General features: G+C 41.3%; 1 protein-coding gene across 2 annotated transcripts in view; it reads right to left on the bottom strand.

The window, feature by feature from the left end:
- Nucleotides 1–19,183, bottom strand: part of abcc8 (ATP-binding cassette, sub-family C (CFTR/MRP), member 8) — an 80,664-nt gene that overhangs the window by 989 nt on the left and 60,492 nt on the right. For both annotated transcript variants that reach the window (XM_050072181.1, XM_050072182.1), the window contains exons 26-37: nucleotides 17,377–17,624; nucleotides 12,110–12,276; nucleotides 11,366–11,593; nucleotides 8,369–8,461; nucleotides 8,122–8,224; nucleotides 7,557–7,670; nucleotides 5,531–5,651; nucleotides 4,992–5,122; nucleotides 4,800–4,878; nucleotides 4,487–4,595; nucleotides 3,720–3,823; nucleotides 289–422 (exon numbers count right to left, since the gene is read on the bottom strand). In XM_050072181.1, the coding sequence (XP_049928138.1) occupies nucleotides 289–422; nucleotides 3,720–3,823; nucleotides 4,487–4,595; nucleotides 4,800–4,878; nucleotides 4,992–5,122; nucleotides 5,531–5,651; nucleotides 7,557–7,670; nucleotides 8,122–8,224; nucleotides 8,369–8,461; nucleotides 11,366–11,593; nucleotides 12,110–12,276; nucleotides 17,377–17,624 (1,631 nt within the window). The remainder of the gene's footprint in view (nucleotides 1–288; nucleotides 423–3,719; nucleotides 3,824–4,486; nucleotides 4,596–4,799; nucleotides 4,879–4,991; nucleotides 5,123–5,530; nucleotides 5,652–7,556; nucleotides 7,671–8,121; nucleotides 8,225–8,368; nucleotides 8,462–11,365; nucleotides 11,594–12,109; nucleotides 12,277–17,376; nucleotides 17,625–19,183) is intronic.

Here is a 19,183-nt window from a genome sequence, read left to right as displayed (position 1 = left end):
TGATAAAGCTTATTTTCACCTCTCTGATGAAATGCTCAAGGGCAGAGCAGCTGCGTTATTGTAAACTAGAAATGTCGCTCTTTGTTGAGCCATCATTCAGTGGAGGCTCTTAAGTAAGAATACTGACTCCCCTCAGGCTCTTGCTGTGCTGGGTATTTTCCCTTCATTCTTTCTTTCTTTCAGTTTCTCTATAACCCCCCACCTCCCTTCATCTTTCCTTTTACTGCTGGTTCCCTCTGTGCATATTCCTACCACCTCACAGTGCTCTGGTATCCGAAACACACTGACCGTTGCCATGTCTATGGACGCAGTGGCTTCGTCCATGATGAGGATGCTGCTCTTCCTGACGAAGGCTCTGGCCAAACAGAACAGCTGTCTCTGACCCTGACTGAAGTTTTCTCCTCCCTCCGTCACCATGGCATCTGCAGGGGAAGAAAAATATAAAAAGAATACATAAATATTAATTGGTTTCATATTTATGTACATCAATGTATAATCTACAGATGCACAGATTTTAAACTTTGCATCACGCATGACATAACACTGACACCACTGTTACTTTAACTAAATGAGACGGCTAAGTTAATTGGCTGTTAACCCTTGGCTTCCAGATTGATATTGATTTTCTGTTCAGATCTCTGTGTTACAAATGAGGCCCACTCATGAAGCCATGCTTGAAAAACTAAACTGCTTTAGATGTGATGTAGCAGTTTGTAGTTTCTGTCTCTTTATTTTGGCATTTTCATCTACACTGGGCAGCTAAATAATAAGGAGATAGACAGGAACCAAGACGAAAGACACGTATAACCACTGAAAATGTGGGTTTTATATGATACATGGGGTGGTGGATATTTCCAAACACAATTAAATTATTTCCCTGAATTCGATATACAGATATGAGAAAATAAGGATGTATATTTTCTGGTGTTTAGCACCTATAATGAAGTAAAACATTCATTTCTAATTTTACAAATTGACTGTGCAAAAAACTCCCATCAAAAACCCATCACTGCAGTCAACTGTGATCTGTTTTATAAACAACATAAAACTCTACATCAACATTGCGCTGTTACTTTAACTAAATTAAAGAGCAAATTAATTACCCATGAAACCCTGGGCTACAGATCAATATCTTATTGAAGATTTGGCTCCAGTGAACATAAACTACAGCAGCCAGAAGCTCAGTTTCAACATGCCACACGCCAACACACACACACATTTGTCAGTGTCACACAGGACAGAAAAAAGCAGGTTTGTGTGCCTTTGTAGCAGAAATACATCAGGTGAGATGAGCAGCAGTTCCAGCAGAGTAGTGAGTATTTCTTATCTCTATAAGGAAGTGTAGAGGATGCCAGAGATGTAAAAACAGGAGTGATAAACTGCAAACCAGCAGCATCTAAAGTAAGACACGGAGCAGAGCGGAGGCCCCTCTCATGAGCATGCCAAGCATTCGTCATGTATGTAGGTTAAGTCTGGTGAGGAGGCGCACGTCTCTCTAATATCTGATCTGATGGTGAGACTGCTGCTGTCTGCAACTGTTGGGTCTCCTCCTGCGACAGAACCGTGACCTACGTGAGCTAAGAATAATGTACGTGTGAAACTCTGCAGGACGGAGCAGCTTCACACGGAATACAGCTCCGACAGGGAGGTAAAAGATTCATGACCGTGTGCTTTGATACCTGATTGAGACACTGGAGCAGCCGTGACAGACGTGATGACCGCAGAGAAGGACTGATTTTATTCATTGTGCACGTCATCGCCAATTAACTTAAATTCAGGATCTGCATATGAACTTACACACTATGCGCTACATTCCTAATATGTGTACCATCGTTCAGCATACTTTGTGTCACTTCCTGAGAGCCTCCTTGTCAGTTAGAGACACGTAACCATGGTTACCTGTGCCAACCTCAGCTCTACCGGCAATTTACAAATACTTTTGAAACTAGAATTGCTGCCTCGCTGTTGTATGCCTCCGCAAACCAGTCAAAGTACACTTATAGTTTACATCCATGTCTGTCCAGACTCACATGTAGCCATGACAGTGGACAATGCTCCAAATATGGATGTTGCTGCAAAGAAGCTACATATGCTAAAACACGGATGCTTCACACACATCTTCAACTCGGCAGCACAGAAGATCTATAAAGTCAGCACAGTTTCAAGGTGGACACCCAAGATTAGTGTCACCAAGTCAGACCATGTGATCAAATGTCTCCCCCTTCTGTTCCATTTTATATTTTTAGACGTTGGTGTGAAATTTTGCGCATCAATTTTTGAGTTATGGTTTAAAACATGTTTTGATAGGTCAGTGACCTTCGTACAACAAAATCTAATCAATAAATCCTTGAGCCAAGTGGACGCTTGTGCCAAGTTTGAAGAAATTCCCTCAAGGCGTTCTCAAGATATCGCAGTAACAAGAATGAGACGTATGGGGTGTCGAGTTGTAAAAACATTACTCCTAGCAAAATGACATCTTATACTTACACTTAAATTGAAGCATTACAGATGTCACAGACCTGTCTTGGTCGCTGTCTGCCTCTGTATGTTGTGAACGTTGTCGTCTACGGCATTGTGAGATATTTATGCCAGCATAGTGTCCAGTGTTTGCATACTGTAATATTTCACCAGAAATAGTAGTAATTCATGAACCACTGGTTTTATATGGAAGTTTGACACATACTAAAAAATCTCACATACCGTTTTAGCGTATTAAATAGCACGTTAGTATGGAATTTTGGACGCAGCCACAATTTTACCTCAAAGGGCTTTGAAATCTATACAGCCTACAACTCTAACCTTTACCCTCTGATGGGGTTTGGTTACACGCAGACATGCAAACAATGTTAAGAAGGAATGTTTACCATCTTAGTTCAGCAGGTGCTAATTAGACCTGAAGAGTTAAGACTGATGGGAATGTCTCTTGCTTTGTAGGTATTTGGTCTTAAACTTGAGGCCCCGAGGGATCGTGAATGTCTTTACAAAATCTCGTCCTGACCTATCTACTAGTTTTTGATATATTTAAGTTTGGACAAAGTGGTGGACTGACCAAGGAGCCAACAGACAGATTGACACTGTCGTCCACAGAGTCAGGTCGCTGGCTTGGCTAGACAATCCGGTCACACTCTGAAGTCATCGTAATCTGGTGCTTGGGCAGCGACTTGCGGCGTCAGACACTGATGACCAAAGCTGTCTGTTAACATCATAGTCATAGTTTAACATCGCTCGGTGGTGTCAGGGGGAAACACGGCGGGACAAAAATAAAATAATGGCGGCAAAATACCTTTCACGTCGTATCTGGACCTAGAAGGTCCATGACCAAACGTCAATATGAAATAAGGTGGGAGTCGATTAGTTCTCAACTATTAAATTAATTGTCAACCAATCTGAAAATCAATGAATCAATTGGAGTAATTTTTTTAAGAGAGAGAGAGAAGTGTCAAAATTCTCCAATTCCAGTTTCTTAAATGTGAATATTTTCTGGTTTCATTCCTCCTCTGTGACAGGAAACTGAGTACCTTTGGGTTGTAGATAAAACAAGATACTCGACGACGTCAACTTGAGCTTATGGAAACACTGATGGACATTTTTCACCTTTTTTTTTTACCTTTTTTTTTAACTCTTTGTGGACCAAACAACTGATCGATTAATGGAGAAAATAACCGATTAATTGTCACATGCACACTCACACATACACACAAAAACACATATCTCCTCACCCAGGCCTCCTGGAAGGGATTTAACAACAGGCTTCAGCTGAGCGATCTCCAGAGCTTCCCAGAGCATCTCGTCTGTCGCCTTCATCTCTGGGTCAAGGTTGAACCTGCACACAGACACACACGCACGCACATGCACACGTATTCATTCAACAATCGAATCTCATTATGGTGTCTATCTATTTGAAGTAATATCACTTAGGATTATGTAATGAGTATTTCAGTAAATGGAGCAAAGCCTCTGAGTCAGTTCAGACAGTCAGCTTGAGTTGCACTGCTTCATTCACACCTGCTCTGCCTCGCTGTCTCTCATCACCTATCCAGCATGTCCCTGTCAATTTCAAGCTCTCCTCTGCTCCGCCGGGACACCAAACATGTAAATAAACTTGACACTAAAATATACATTGACATGATCTGACTGACTGAAATACCCCAAACTGCAGTCTGACAGCAACATACAGCTTTCCTAAACATATCATCATCTGTTCTTCTCCAACATGACAACGCTTTTATGGTCACTGCTGCTGAAGTCTAAAAATAAACCTCTCTGGTGGAGTATTCAGAGGAATGTCCTCTTATCTTTACACCCTTGGCTACACTTATGCTTCAGATAAGTTCCTTTGAAGTGTGTCACAGTCTGCCAACTGGCTCTATTACTGGAAATGTCTGGTGTTTGTCCCTTCTAGTAAGACTCGATTATCACCAAATCTTAACCTCAGTGACGAGTCGTCCTGCTGGTAAAACTGATAATGTTGTGAAGTTGATCATACCGGATGGCGCCGCTGAACAGGATGGGGTCTTGGAGGATGATGGACAAGCGAGACCTGAGGGTCTGCAGAGGCAGCTTGGCGATGTCGATGTCATCGATCACAATCCTCCCTGTGAAAGATGAAAAATCACACACAAACACATCACACGTAAGTTACATTACAGAGAGCAGCAATAAAGAGAAAAATCTCAGCATTTTAGGAATTACATACATGTTGCATGTTAAAACCCTCTCACAGTATTCAAAGTAGTCCTTCTATCTAACAACATTTCTCATTACAATGAGTTAAAATCAAGTGTGATGTTTTACTATACCCTCAAACATGTCCACCATGCGAAAGAAGGCCAAGGAGAAAGAGGATTTGCCGCTGCCTGTCCTGCCACAGATTCCCACCTGCAAACAAACAGGTCTGTGTCATCATTATCAACGATATTCGATTGTTTATTCATCATATTTTCTGGCATTTGTTTCCAGTTTTAACACACAGGTTTCCTCAGATTGGATACCTTCTGCCCAGGGCTGATGTGGGCATTGACATTTTTCAGCACAGGTTTCAGTGTGGCATCGTATCGGACACTCAGATTCTGGATTTTGATCTCTCCCTCTCGGGGCCAGCCCTCAGGGACCTGAGACACACCTGGGACAGACGCAGAAACATCAGTAGATTTTAGATTTCAACATTATTTAATTACTTAGTATAATGGTTTATTATTATCTCTAATGTGTGATGACTGGAGCCAGATTAAGATTTTTCTACTATGTTTAAAGTCATTAAAATCCTTTCCACCAGACAGGAAATGTATGTATGTACAATAGTACTTTATAAAAGTGTGTGAAAGCTACATTTCTCATGAGCGTTATGATACCATCTGGGCTGACAATGATCAATGTGGAGTAAATGTAGTGTAACTTTAAACTTTATCCTGAATGGGGAAAAAAAATCCCCAGATCACCAGAGACCAGACATAAATTGTTTATGCAGCTGCTGACTCAGTGAAAGAGGGTTTAATTAAAGAAGGAACTGTGACTGTGTTGCTGCACTCACTGAGCAGTCCTTCGTAATTCTCTGGTTCAGTTTTGAGCAGGCCGTTAATCCTCTTGACTGAGCCAAGCTGTACTTCCATGTCTGCCAGGTTACGCACCATCCAGTTCATGTAGTTGGATACCTGATACATGGAGGAAGGAAGGAGGAGGAGGAGGAGGAGGAGAAGGAAGAGGGTGAATAGAGTTGAGTTGGGTAAATGTCACTGTAAGCACACACTTCATTAGCTTTGTGAAGCATTTGTCTGATAGTTTAATGTGTTTTTAAATGGTTTTTGTACCATAAGAGGGATTTTCTCAACTTCTGATTGTTCAGTTTAGATGAAAATTTTAAAATCACTAAATGTGGAAACATTTCACTAGACAGAAATGATATATGCTGAGAAAGAGGCAAGTTTTACACTTACATTTAATGCTTTTTAATGTCTTTTTAAACCAAATTTAAGACTGATGTTTGGACAAATTATCTCTCTCCTGTTCAAGCATTACTGGTAACTATAAATGTAAGTAGTATATCTGTCAGGGGTGTCAAACATACAGCCCGGGGACCAGAACCAGTCCAATCCAGCCTGCTAGATGACTTTGCACACCTGATGTTGATGCACACAGGCTTTTCCACTCTGACCAAAATACAGCTCTCTGAAATAACAATGAATACTTACTGTGATCATATTTAAAGACACTGAACATTGTGCAAAACATTGTCAACCAGCAGCTTCAGTACAAAAGAATCTGTATCAGACTTCCATCTTTAAACAGTATTCATGGAACCCTGCTGCTGAGGCACTGATAAACTTCAGACTATAAATGGTTTGTAAGGCAGGGGACGACTTAATCTGCTTCTTCAGTAGTTTCCACGTTTGGGGAAAATCATGAAAAAATGCATGTCATGAAAGTGAGTAGCAGACTGACTGATTGTGGTAAAACTGAGACATACTGGTAAATTTGGACATAATATTTCAGAGGATATTGCATGCCGTTCATCATTTGTTTTGTAAATGGATGAACGTTTTCACAATGAACCTCTTTACACTAAAAAAGGGAAAAATTTGAGGGTGTTGTTAGTTATAAGTTATTATGCAGTGGTTTTACTGGTCAGGCCCAGTTGAGACCAAATCGAGCTGTTGTGGCCCCTGAACTAAAATGAGTCTGACACCCGTGATTATATGTGGTCCAGTGCAGCGATAGGTTTATGTAGGAGTGTAGGTTAATCTATACAGTTTGCTAACAGGTAAGTGCACGTATAAAATAAAAATTCAACGTAGGGTTCAGTGGTAGATTTAAAGATTTGTAACATCAAAAATGTGGACTGTCACACAGACGAGCTGGACACATTTTGACAAAAATAAAACAAAAGATTTATAAATTGAATTAGATAAAACGCTTGTGGCAATTAAGAGCTCACAATTCAAATTTAAGACTATTAGGAATGTTAAGGATTAATATTCATAAAATTGAATTTAAGACATTTTAAGACTTTTAAAGAACCAGCAGACACCCTGTGTTTACACAGATTTTTAGCTGAATTTTTTCCAACATCATATTTTAAAGTTATTTTTATTTCTGCTGCAGGAAAAACAATGCAAATTAGCTGCTGATCTCTCCATATGTCCCTCCCAAGTATGTTAACAAAAAAAAAAGAAAAGCTTAAACTACAGTGTAGCATTTTTAAAAAGTATGAATTTTGTCCATATTTTATTTATAATATATATATACATACATATACATATATATATATATCTATATCTATATCTATATATATATATATATATAGATATAGATATAGATATATATGTTCAATGTAAAAACAGGTTAAGTATACTTAGGACAGAACAGAACACTTTAACCTGGAAAATAAATATAAGTTATATAATATCAGTTTGGTAATCATGTAGATTTTGCACTAGTTGCATCTAAACATGTAAAACTGCCTGTATTGCCTTTAAAGAGACTGTTAAACAAGCAATTAAACAATAAAACAAGCAATAAAAGACACACACGTGCGTGCGCACACACAGACACACTCTCACCATGAGTGCATACGTCAGTCCCAGTCCCACCAGACCAGTGGACAGCTGGTTGTAGAGAGAGTTAGTGATGGAGGCTACAGCTGCCACTAACACCACACAGGCTCCAATGTACTCCTGCAAGGAGAAACAATGTCATCTTTACAGCAGGACGACGATGCATCGCTGAATCATTCAGAAAGGTAAATAAATAAAAGCGGGTCCATTAATGTGGATCAGTTTATAATCAACACACAGGTGAGACAGGGACATGTTGACAGAAAGCTTTGTGTGTTTTCTTTTGCGTCTGCGCCCATGAATCGATAAACAGCAGAAGGTTAACTCCTCTGCTGCTGTGAAACAGGAGAAGTCAAATGAGCTGCGAGCCGCATGCAGTCGATACATAAAACATCACATGAACAGTGAATGTGATGATGAAAAATTCAGTGTGTCAGAATCCCAACAGAGGGAGCCAGCAACATCAACAACATTGTGGACCATTGTGGTCCTGTTTACTGTTTGTCAGACGACAAACAGTAAACAGGACTGATCTGAATGTGAAAGCGCTGAGCAGAGGACGGATCATTACCATGCGGACCTCCAGCCAACGGTTGGCTGCCGTGAGGAAGAGAGAGGCAATGTTGTTGGCATCTGTGAACTGCAGTAACCTCTGTCTGAACCTGGGCTCGTACCTGTCGATGGTAAAAGACACGGCCTGTTTCTATTTGTGTTCTTATGTCCTGAGAGTGTGACAAAAACAGTGATGCAACTTTCCAACACTGCATCTGAAGCAAACTACTGTAACTCAGGGTTCGGAATATATTAGTAATAACTACCTGAGGGCTCTGATAGTGGTGAGGCCTTCCACTGTCTCAGAGAAGTGGCAGAGCAAAGGGAGCTGGGTGCTGTCCTCCAACTGCTGCAGGTCCCTGACCAGAAGACAGAGAATACAATGGACAAGGTAACATCAACAAAAGAATAGAGGACAGCAGCATACAAAAAACACCACGTGAGGGCTTTAATTAAAGAGGACCTATTAGGCTCATTTTCAGGTTCATACTTGTATTTTAGGTTTCTACTGGAACATGTTTATATGCTTTAATCATAATAAAACACTTAATTTTTCTCATACTGTCTGTCTGACTGCACCTGTATCACCCTCTGTCTGAAACGCTCTGTTTTAGCACCTGTCTCTTTAAGACCCCCTCCTGAAAAAGCCCAGTCTGCTCTGATTGGTCAGCGTTTCTGAGTCTTTGTGTCTAAAGCTGTGTTCCCACCAAACGCGATGAACGCGATTTACTCGCGCGAGTAAATGAAAATTCATTGCGCTACTCGCTCAAGTTTGGACGCTGGGCCATTTATGTAAAATTTGCGTTATCGCGTCAGACGCGCGAGTATGAGCCCACCCATTTTCACTAGATAACAACAACATTACTTCTGCCATTTCTTTCTCTCATCGACCATGGCTGAGATCACCACGATCGCTGCACTGTACCTGCTCTGGAGGTCCCAGATTCGTCTGAGGGCCAAACGCCGCCGTCGGTTCTGGGTGCATGATACCCTGCAGAGGCGCACTGAGCTCGGCGAGTTCCACCGTCTCCTACAGGAGCTCCGCCTGGACGACGGTCGGTTCCAGCAGTACTTCAGGCTGACTGCTGCCCAGTTTGAAGACCTGCTAGCTAGGGTTTGCGCCGGGATCTCCCGGCAGGACACCAACTACAGGCGCTCCATTTCAGCTGCGGAGCGCCTGTCCATCTGTCTCTGGTCAGTAGCAGTTTATTGTTGTGTCAACAACTGGACGTCAGGACGTCAAGACGTGACGTTGGGAGAATCTCAACGCTGATTGGCTTTCGCGGCACAGCGTCACGCGAATTTGCCTCAAAAGTTCAATATTTTCAACTCGAGCGATGAGGCAATGGACGCGAATTTCGCGTCTATCGCGCCGCACCTACGCGTGTATCGCGTCGCACTAGACACGTCCATCGCGCCGCCCGGCGCGAATTCGCGTCTAATCACATCTTTGCATTGACTTTGTATGTAATCTCGACACGCGAATTTGCAAATTCGCGTTTGGAGGGTACACAGCATTAGTGTTTCTGCACTATCATCACAGTCAGGGGAATGACTGTAACAGAGAGCATCGGCACTTTTTACTGTTAAAAATCACCATTAAAGGCTTTTAAACACAACCAGACATGTTCCAGCTGGAATATGATCTGAAATCTGAGAGGAAAACATCAGCAACCAAGATTATGTGTTTCCCTGACATTAGCACGTGGCTACATGTAGCAGTGTATGTAATGTTGTAATTTGCAGTGATGTGCCTGGGGCAGATGGGCATATACAGAAATCCATCACGATCTGACTTCATCTTGTCGAGGAAGTAGAGAAAAAAAAAAGTTGGAAAGTTGTTCACAGGGATTAGGCTGCGATCACACAGAAAGGGTTTTGCAGGTTTTTTTCCCCTTAAATTAATTGAAGCCACTAGTAAAAAAAACGCTTGCTGCACCAGGCAACCACCCCATCACCTCCTCACCTCAGCTTAGCACATAGCTATCAACTGTATGCAAACCTACAGTTAATATAAATTGTTAATAAAGTTTAAATGTATAAAAAATACTGACAAATTTCAAGTACTGCACTTAAATGCTTCCATGCCTGCTGTTTTCTATTGATCGTGGTAACTGCAGTTTGTAATGCCGCATAGCTCTGGGTATCCAGCAACTGCTATCAACAGTTTCTCCTCCATTGTTTACCAACTGTAAACTTCTTGTTGTGACCACCACAGAAGGCCCACTTCTCAGATCAGCCAACTGGACGATGGGAGAAAAGTGGAGAAGAAGCGGAGCAGTTTTCCGCTCTGAGCTGAAGTTTTTTCAACTTGAGAAATTCAGAGTGCTCTTGCAAAAATGCGGGACACCTAGAGTGCAGAAACTCAAGGCACACAGCAACACAAAAGCAGCAAGCAAAAAGCCTAATTGTCATTAAAAACAATTGCAAAAATTTGCCTCCTGCTGCTTATACGCTTTTAGTGTGATCAGGGCGATACTTTGCTTGAAACTGTCCACATTTAATATGAACGTCTGACATTTTAACATTGTACATATATATAAGTCACAACGTGCTCAACTCACATTTAAAGTTTGAAGACTGGGTGTTGGATCCTTTACGAAAGTAATAATCAAGTAAAGATCAGGAAAGCACTCTAATTTGACTTTTAAATGTTGCCACACGGACGTTTCGGGCTAGATCCCCTTCCTCAGTGTGTATTCTGGCGATGTCACAAACAATAAATGGATGGGGTTAATGACACGTAACCTCAACCAGTACCAGACCTCAACCACCTCTCTGTGGCCATAGAGAGGTGGTTATAGTAATCTCCAAATCTTCCACACTGGGATGGAGGTGAATATATTTATGTTGTGACGTGTTTTAGCGCTCTAAACCCGAAGAATCTGTGCTATGAGACATTTTGGCTCTGCCTGTTGGGATGTACATGCTGTGCTGGTTGAGGTCAACTATAATTAACCCACCTGTGCATATTGTTTGTGACATTGACACATTACAAGCTTAAGAAGGCCGTCTCGCCCGAAACGTCCTTGAGGCAAAATTAAAAAGTCAAAGTATTGCTGTCTTGTTGTTTACTTTAGTTTAACATTATATGACAGAAAATAGGGAGAGCATAATAGCTCCTCTTTAAACTTGTATCACATTAAAGACAGATTAAAACTACACTCTTATATAACACTGATGATATGACCTTGGTGTCCTGCAGACATCTAACGATGAAAATATCCAGATGTCTGTGATATCCTTCGTCCCGTCTGACTCACCTGGAGGCCATCCGAAAGTACTTCTGGATGAAATAGCAGGCGACAGCCAGTGGCAGGAGGGCAATGAGGAAAACGGGGGTCACATAGGAGATGACGCCCAGGGCGGACACGCACAGCAGTGTGGAGCGGGAGAGGCACTCCAGGGTGGTGGGGATGTGCTGGTCGATTGTGTTTGTGTCTGTGGAGAACCTGTTGAGGATGCTGCCGAGCGGGGTCGTCTCAAACAGTCTGCAGGCACGAGAATGTTTCATTACCCTCAGGAATCATCTAATTTATGATTCAATTTCAAAAGTGCTTTATTTTCCAAGATTATTTTCTTCGTAAAATATAGTAAATCCTTAGAGACTATAATTATATATAATTATATTTTACAGACTTCCACATGCTGCCAATAAGAGATGAATCTGCTCAGACGTGCAGTGTTGTCAGCTGGTTGAATCTAAATTATTTCATATGAAATACATCTGTTTATTTAGCCATGCATATGAGTGTGTGTATACAGTACATGTAGATTTGTTATGTGAACGTGAGCGTCTTTATGTAAGTGATGTCTCCCGGGTTTTGCGTAAGGAAAGCAGATGGTGCTCTGAGTAATGGGGCGAACAAAGGTGCTTTTAACCGTGTTTCCTAATTTAAATGATCTGTTTCAGCAAACACGCAGTATCAGCGAGCACACACATCTCTTTGTCTCTTTAACACATCATGAGGCAGAGCTGCAGCACACACACACACTGAGCGCCGCACCTCATGGGGGCCAGGATGATCTTGTTGAGCAGATCGTGGTGGAGCTCCTTGGCCACTTTGAGGCCGGTCCACTCCACAGCCACGGAGGTGGCCAGACACAGGACGATGCCCAGGCAACACAGCACGCTGAACACCGACAGATACCACGAGTGACTGAAGCCACACTCCTACAGAGCAAGAGAGTAGGGGTTATTTAAGACATGACAGCAACCCTGTGTGTGTTTGAGAAAGTGAGAGAGAGCGGGGGTTTGCTTGCACTGTAATTAGAAGCATAATTAAACTCTGAGGCCGGTTAATAACAATCTGTCTAATGTGACAAGAGCTGGTGAAGCTTTAACAGCTGATTTGGTAACACTTAAACAAAAAAAAAAAAAGAAGAAGCTCAGAGATGTTGTTCTCTCCTGAGCTTTCTATATTTCCCCCTCAGTTTACCGCCTACGTCTTTTATCTACATATTCACATGTCTCTATCAGATATCAGACATTAAAACACAACCAGTCAAAATCAAATTTGAAAACCAATTACTATTTTTTTAATATTAAGCACTGCATTTCTGATTTACACTATGAAATTATGTAAAATCATTCACCCCAAAGCCTCAGTACAATGTACCTTTTACCCTTCAGACTTCCATGGAATCCATACAGCCAAATGATTATTTTTGACAATAACCACAAGAATGAATGTTCTCAAAGCATAAATTAGCATTTTAACTCATTCAAAATAGAAATGAAATGAGGAACAGTTAAAATTCTCAATAAATTTGCTATTTCTGACATGAAAATTGTAATTAGTCATATGAAAAGGACACAATCAGTCATCTCGATGTCCCAACCAGCACTAAAACCTGATATCGTTCACAAAATGACTGACAGGGCTTTAAATACACAGAGACTACATATGATACACTAGACAGGTACAGTATTAGTAGTTTGTTTACATCGGTAATGCCTGGGGCCTTAGGCTAGTTTCTTTTACTGTGGCTGCCCCAGTGGCTCACTGGGTACAGCGCATACCAATAAGGCTGAGTCCTCACTGCAGTGGCCCAGATTCGAGCCTGGCCTGGGCCCTTTGCTGCATGTCATTGCCTCTCTTTCCCCTGCCTTTCCTGGCTCTCTCTGTCTCTATCACAATAAAGCAGAAACTCCTGGAAAATAATCTTGTATTGTATTCAGCTATACTGCTCTCCATTCACAGCTCTTATGCCTCCATTATGTAAATATATCTCATATGGTCAGAAATGACAGATTAGGCCCGTCAGTAATAAAGAAAAAGTTATGCAGACTAATCCCCACTAGAAACATCAGTTTCCACTTGTGTGTAATCCTCTTTTTGTTCCTTTAATTCCAGACAAAAAAGACAAGGCAGATTATCTGTCACCTGTAATGTGAAAATTCTGATTTAAAACCAACCCAATCCCCAGGATAAATGCTGGCATTGTACTTTTCTGCTACCATGGATATATAACATTTGTAAGTCATCATATAGCAGAAATATTGAATCTTTCATTTCTTTATCTTTACATTTCAACAACACTATGATTAACATGTGGTTATGTCAAGGAACAAAAAACACTTGGTTATGGTTAGAAAAAGATCATGTTTTTGCTTAAAATATCTGGTTTTGGCTGCACAATCTCCGCTGGAAACACAGTGATGTCTCACTAAACAACAACCAGTGTTATTGTTTGTTGATCTTAAACAGTTATCTGCAGCTTGGCAGCCTTCTCACCAAGGTGTCATGCTATCCACCACCCCCTCCACCCCCTGATGACACGGTCAACTCATAGACATGTCATCTGAACTATGTGGCTTTAGAAACGTTGATACGATATGTGTGAAACATACTGATGTAATGTATCTGTAGTTTGCAGAATCGGACAATGCCAACACTTTCTTCTGGGGACTTGGCTGTTAACTCTCGTCTGTACTGTCGGGCCTGACAGTTACATCAAGTGTCAGTAACTTGCCAGAGTTTGTGTCTGATAGTAGAACAGGACCTCTGAGTGTTGCCACATGCATTAGTCTACAGCACAGTGTAGATTAGATAAAGCTGGCAGATACACACCGACGCTCGGCCAGAAAACACGTCCTTGGCATTCAGGCAACAATCTGCACTTGACTGAACATTCAGTGTGTGTCTCTGTGTGTATGTATGTGTGTGTGTGTGTGTGTGTGTGTGTGTGTGTGTGTGTGTGTGTGAGTGTGCGTGTGAGAGTGTGCGTGTGAGAGAGAGAGAGAGAGAGAGAGAGAGAGAGAGAGAGAGAGAGAGAGAGAGAGAGAGAGAGAGAGGAGGACACAGTGCACCTGTCTCCAAACTCGGATGACTCTCTGTGACTGTGTGAAATGTGACTTGCTCACATGACAGACACACACACACACAAACAAGCAAAACACACACACACACAGACACAGACACACACACACATACACACACATACATATAAAACTGTTAATATTAGAGTGGCTTGACCAGCTTCACTGGTCATGGAACATGATGAACTGAAACAGCCGGTGTGTCCCCGACGTGTGAACGACGCAGCTTAACCTTCACTTGTATTGGTATTTTGTTTCAGAGCATGTGTGTGTGCACCTCTGTGCTTTCTCTGAATGTGTGTGTGTGTTTTCTGTGTGAGAGCAAGAGACTATATTGGGGAAGAGGTCACTTATGTAAGACGAGCTTTAAACTTTATGTCACTCCCTCACACAAACACCTCTATCTGCCGTGTCTAAATCAGGATAACGGTTTAGTTCAGGTCAGGTGAGCTGTGATGTTTGTCACTCGTGGGCTAAAAGCCTCATTTATTCACACGATTTCTGCAGGTGGTTTGACCTAACTACATGAATCAAACCTGTGCGTCTTTACATTAGCCAGTAGCACTTTCTCTATCAATGCATCCTTGTGTCTCTAACATGCAGATGAGTCCGAGCTGCAGTTGCCTTTGGGGTGTGTCAGTGAACGCTCCATCTGGAGCTGGCAGTGCCTCTGTGTTTTAGGTCAGCTCCGCTCAACTGAGATTCACAGGAGAATAAGTGAGAGAAGTGTTACGTAATCTCACTCCAGCATGGTTTAAAAAAATAGGTGATGCACTGTTAACTACTTCTCCACGCATGAGTTTGTTTTAAAAAAGGGCTGCAACCATTACTTTCATTATCAATTAAATTCATTGATTAATTGCTTGGTTTATAAAATGTCAGGAAATAATGAAAATGCCCGTGACCGTTTCCTGTTTTGTGCGACTATCAGTCAGAAACCTAAATATATGCAGTTTACTGTCACATGAGACTGTTTCACCACCTTTTTGGTTAGTGACCCTTCAAAATAAAAGTGTCAAAGGTCTATAGGTCATACGTTTTGACCTCCAAACTTCTCAAATTCACTCCCTCTTCACAGACTTCCTGGCACTCATGTCAGTGAAAGTGAGAGATGCCACATATGTCCACAACAATGTTCATAGTTAACAGCCTGTAACAATGCTCTCTAACAGTAATCTGGTTACCTTAGATTTTGGACTGATGGTCAAGCACAACAAGACATTTGAAGGTATCATCTTAAGCTATGGGAAGTTCTGATGAACATTTATAGACCAAATGATTATAGTTAATCAAGAAAAAAACTGGCAGATTAACCAGTAATGAAAATAATTAGTTGCATCTCTAGACCTGGTTTTTAAATTGATCCCTTTAACAGCTGTGGACACTCTGTGAAAATTAGAGGGGTTCAGTGGTGAAAGATGATCTTGTTAAACCGAGTCAGAACATAAATTTATATGTACATTTAACCTGTTTGACTCTATCTTACATATGAGAGCCTTCATGTAGACCAGGTCTGACATCTGACTATGTCTCTACCACTCTCGTTGTAAACATGATTGATGCTCACTGGGGTAAAGGCATTGTTGGTTTCTGTGCAAGCATTAGTTCAACCATAGGAAAAGCATAAAGTAACATTAAGAAGTTTTGTTTAATTTTCACACCTTTAGTTTTAGTAGCAGTCAGCTGTTATTGTCTCCTAGTATTTATTTTTATGATGCTTAGAAGACAGTAAACATGGTTGTATTAAATGAACGCAACGTGCCACAGATGTCATTATGGCCAATTTAAAACTGCTTAAAAATTGCTGATGTTGCACGGCTACATCAGTGCTATATTTACATATAATTTCATTCAAGAACATCATGTTTGCTGTCGCCATTTCTGCATTAGATCCAAATAAGAGTGTCACTCTGTAATTGTGTTGTACTTTCTGTCTGTGTAGGTGTTAAACACAGGGAGGCTGTTGTGAGAAAATAATTAATCTTTTAATTTAGTTCAAGGTGTAATCACCTTTTATGTCCACTCTGTTATTGCTGACACACTATGTACGAGGCAAGGCACTGATGTCTGCAAAGCAAAATGGTTTTCTACACTCAGTACCAAATCACACCAGCTGCTGACCCATTACCCCCTTTACTCTTCTGATTGTCCAGTGAACCACTAACTTTTTTGTGTTTTCTAAATGTGCGTAGTAGGGATGGGCATGAATATTTAAGTACGCATTTGGATGTCAGTATTTGTTCAATGTATAAAGTCATCACCCAACCTCCCACATGTGAACATGACTTTTATATGACTTACTGACTCAGCAGGGACTAGAATCACCTCTATTGCAAGGTTGTTACTATGAGTCAGCCTACTTGCTGTGGCAGTGAACTAGATTTTATTACATAGGAGTTGACTGACGTGACTGATTAGTTCAACCCCATGGTTTTTAACTTTGCCACATATTGTGTGATTGACGATGAGGTTTACACATTTACTTAAATAAGAGGTTGACTTGTATAGATGTCAGGTTGTAAAAACAGCTTGTCTCTATCTTAATTCACTTTCAAGGCTCAAAGATCTAAAACCACACATTGTTTTCTAATTGATGGAAAGCACAGAGAAGAGATATGAATGCAAATTTGCGTTGTAAAACTTCATTTTTTTTTCTTTTATGATATTGCAAATACCATCTTGTATCAGATGTATCCCTTGACCCAATGAAGAGGTCTTGAACCCCAGGTTAGAGATCACTGACATGAGGCACAGAAAGGAAAAGCATTCAATCGTCATCAAGAAGATGCAACTGCAGAATGTGAGGCATTAAAATGTACTTAAATGAATGATTTGTGCTCCCATAAAGGTGACAGCAATCACACATGAAAAGACTTTGACTCTTAAAACGGCTGACCAACACAAAAACAAGGAGCATTTTGGTCAAACAAGTCATGCCATTCAGCTGCTCACCTGAACGATAGTACAGTTACGAGCTGTAGCCTCGATCTTGGCCATGATGACGTGTGACGTCCAGTGTGCCAGCCAGTAGTCGATGGCAACCATGAGGGAGTGTTTGAGGAGCTGTGACAGGAGGAGCAGGGAGAGCAGGAGGAGCCCAGCGGAGGACAGGTAGGTGCCGCAGGAGCGCCAGGGGATGGTGGCACGCTGACGCATTACCTGCGACAGGTTGTCGTCATCGTCACTCTCCACGGATTCCTCTGGGATCAAAACAGATGAGTCGATATGTTAAACAGTTTTCTTTAAGTTTGTTTTTAAAGGGACAGTTCACTCCAAAATCCAAAATTCAGATTTTCCTTCCCACCTGTAGCGCTGTTTATAAGTCCAGATTGATTTGGTGAAGCGTGGCAGTGGGAGATTTAAACATTGATAGCGTCCTCCTCAGCTGAGCTGTAACATTAGCTTAGTGGTGCTAAGTGAGCTAGCAGTAGATGCATGCTTCCCTTTGCTCGGTGATGCAGTTGGTGGGTGTAGTTTGGCAGAAAGAAAATAGTTCCTACATGAAACTGCTCACAACGCGGTCTGTGGATTATCTTGAGTAACCAGGTCATGATTTCTGAAAATAGACATTGCTGTTGAATTTTCAAAATGTATTTTTTTGGCACTTTGAGCACCACAAGCTGAGTGCCACCTAGTTCTATTATTCTGAAGAGAAGGTAGACATCTCTACCACTTTTTGATTTTGGAGTGAACTGTCCCTTTAAGTGTGAGACTTGATCAGGATGAGTTTTAGATTTATTTTAGTAGGAAATTATTATATTATATTATATTATATTATATTATATTATATTATATATTATATTATATTATATTATATTATATTATATTATATTATATTATATTATATTATATTATTATATGACTGTGCCCTTACAGATTTTCAAACTGGACATAAAAGATCATTTCTATATTTAACTGTGATCTCCTCTGCTGTGACTCACAGCTCATATGCTCTCTGACATTTCAGATGGTCCTCCTTCTACCCTCCTTCCTAGAAATTCCATTATCTTCATTCTGTCTCTCTGTCCGTCTTTATCTGTCACCTTTTCTGACACATTTCTCCGATTTTGTCCTCCTGTGTCTGTCTGAAGCACCACAACTAGCACAGGACAGGAAGAGAAGAGAAAAAATAACAGAGAAAGAGGGCCAAAGGAGAGGAGCAACCACAGAGAAATTACGCTACAGGCCACACCATCTTTATTCACGTTCTTCAGACACCAAACAGAAGCTCATTCCCATGAGTGGCGTGTTTTTCAGGGGCAACAGAGCAGCCATGACACACTGACTGAGATTGAGGAGCTAATGTTAACAACCTGCCGCCTCCTACACGCCTCTGATGTAAATGTATCACATCACATTACATCATGCAGGAAGCTTTGGAGCATGAGGCTGCATGTGGGAGTCTACGAGCCGGTGGCACAGAGGAAGCAGGAGAGTAGAGAAGGAAGAAAAGGGGGAGGATGACTGGCAGGGCTAAACAGACTTCTGCTACCATCATCTACTGTGCAATCATGCTGGCATTAAGGAGCTTTTAAGAAGCAGGAGTGACAAATGTCTGGGGAAAAAAGTGAGAACAATGATGAATGATTCTAAGATGACGGGAGTAACTGCGAGTTGCTTGCAGCGCCACGATGCCACAGACTTGTTTTTGTTTTTTCTTTTGTTTAGTCCATGCTTTCTTGCCACACCTGCTCGATCGAACATGAAGGCAGCACCAGGTGCTGGAGCCATCTCACAAGTCCACTCAGGGGTGCCACCA

This window comes from Epinephelus moara, chromosome 20 (assembly GCF_006386435.1).
Source record: "Epinephelus moara isolate mb chromosome 20, YSFRI_EMoa_1.0, whole genome shotgun sequence".
Classification (NCBI taxonomy): Eukaryota; Metazoa; Chordata; class Actinopteri; order Perciformes; family Serranidae; genus Epinephelus; species Epinephelus moara.
The sequence above is the reverse complement of the archived record's forward strand: the minus strand, read 5'-3'. Positions and strand labels throughout refer to the sequence as shown.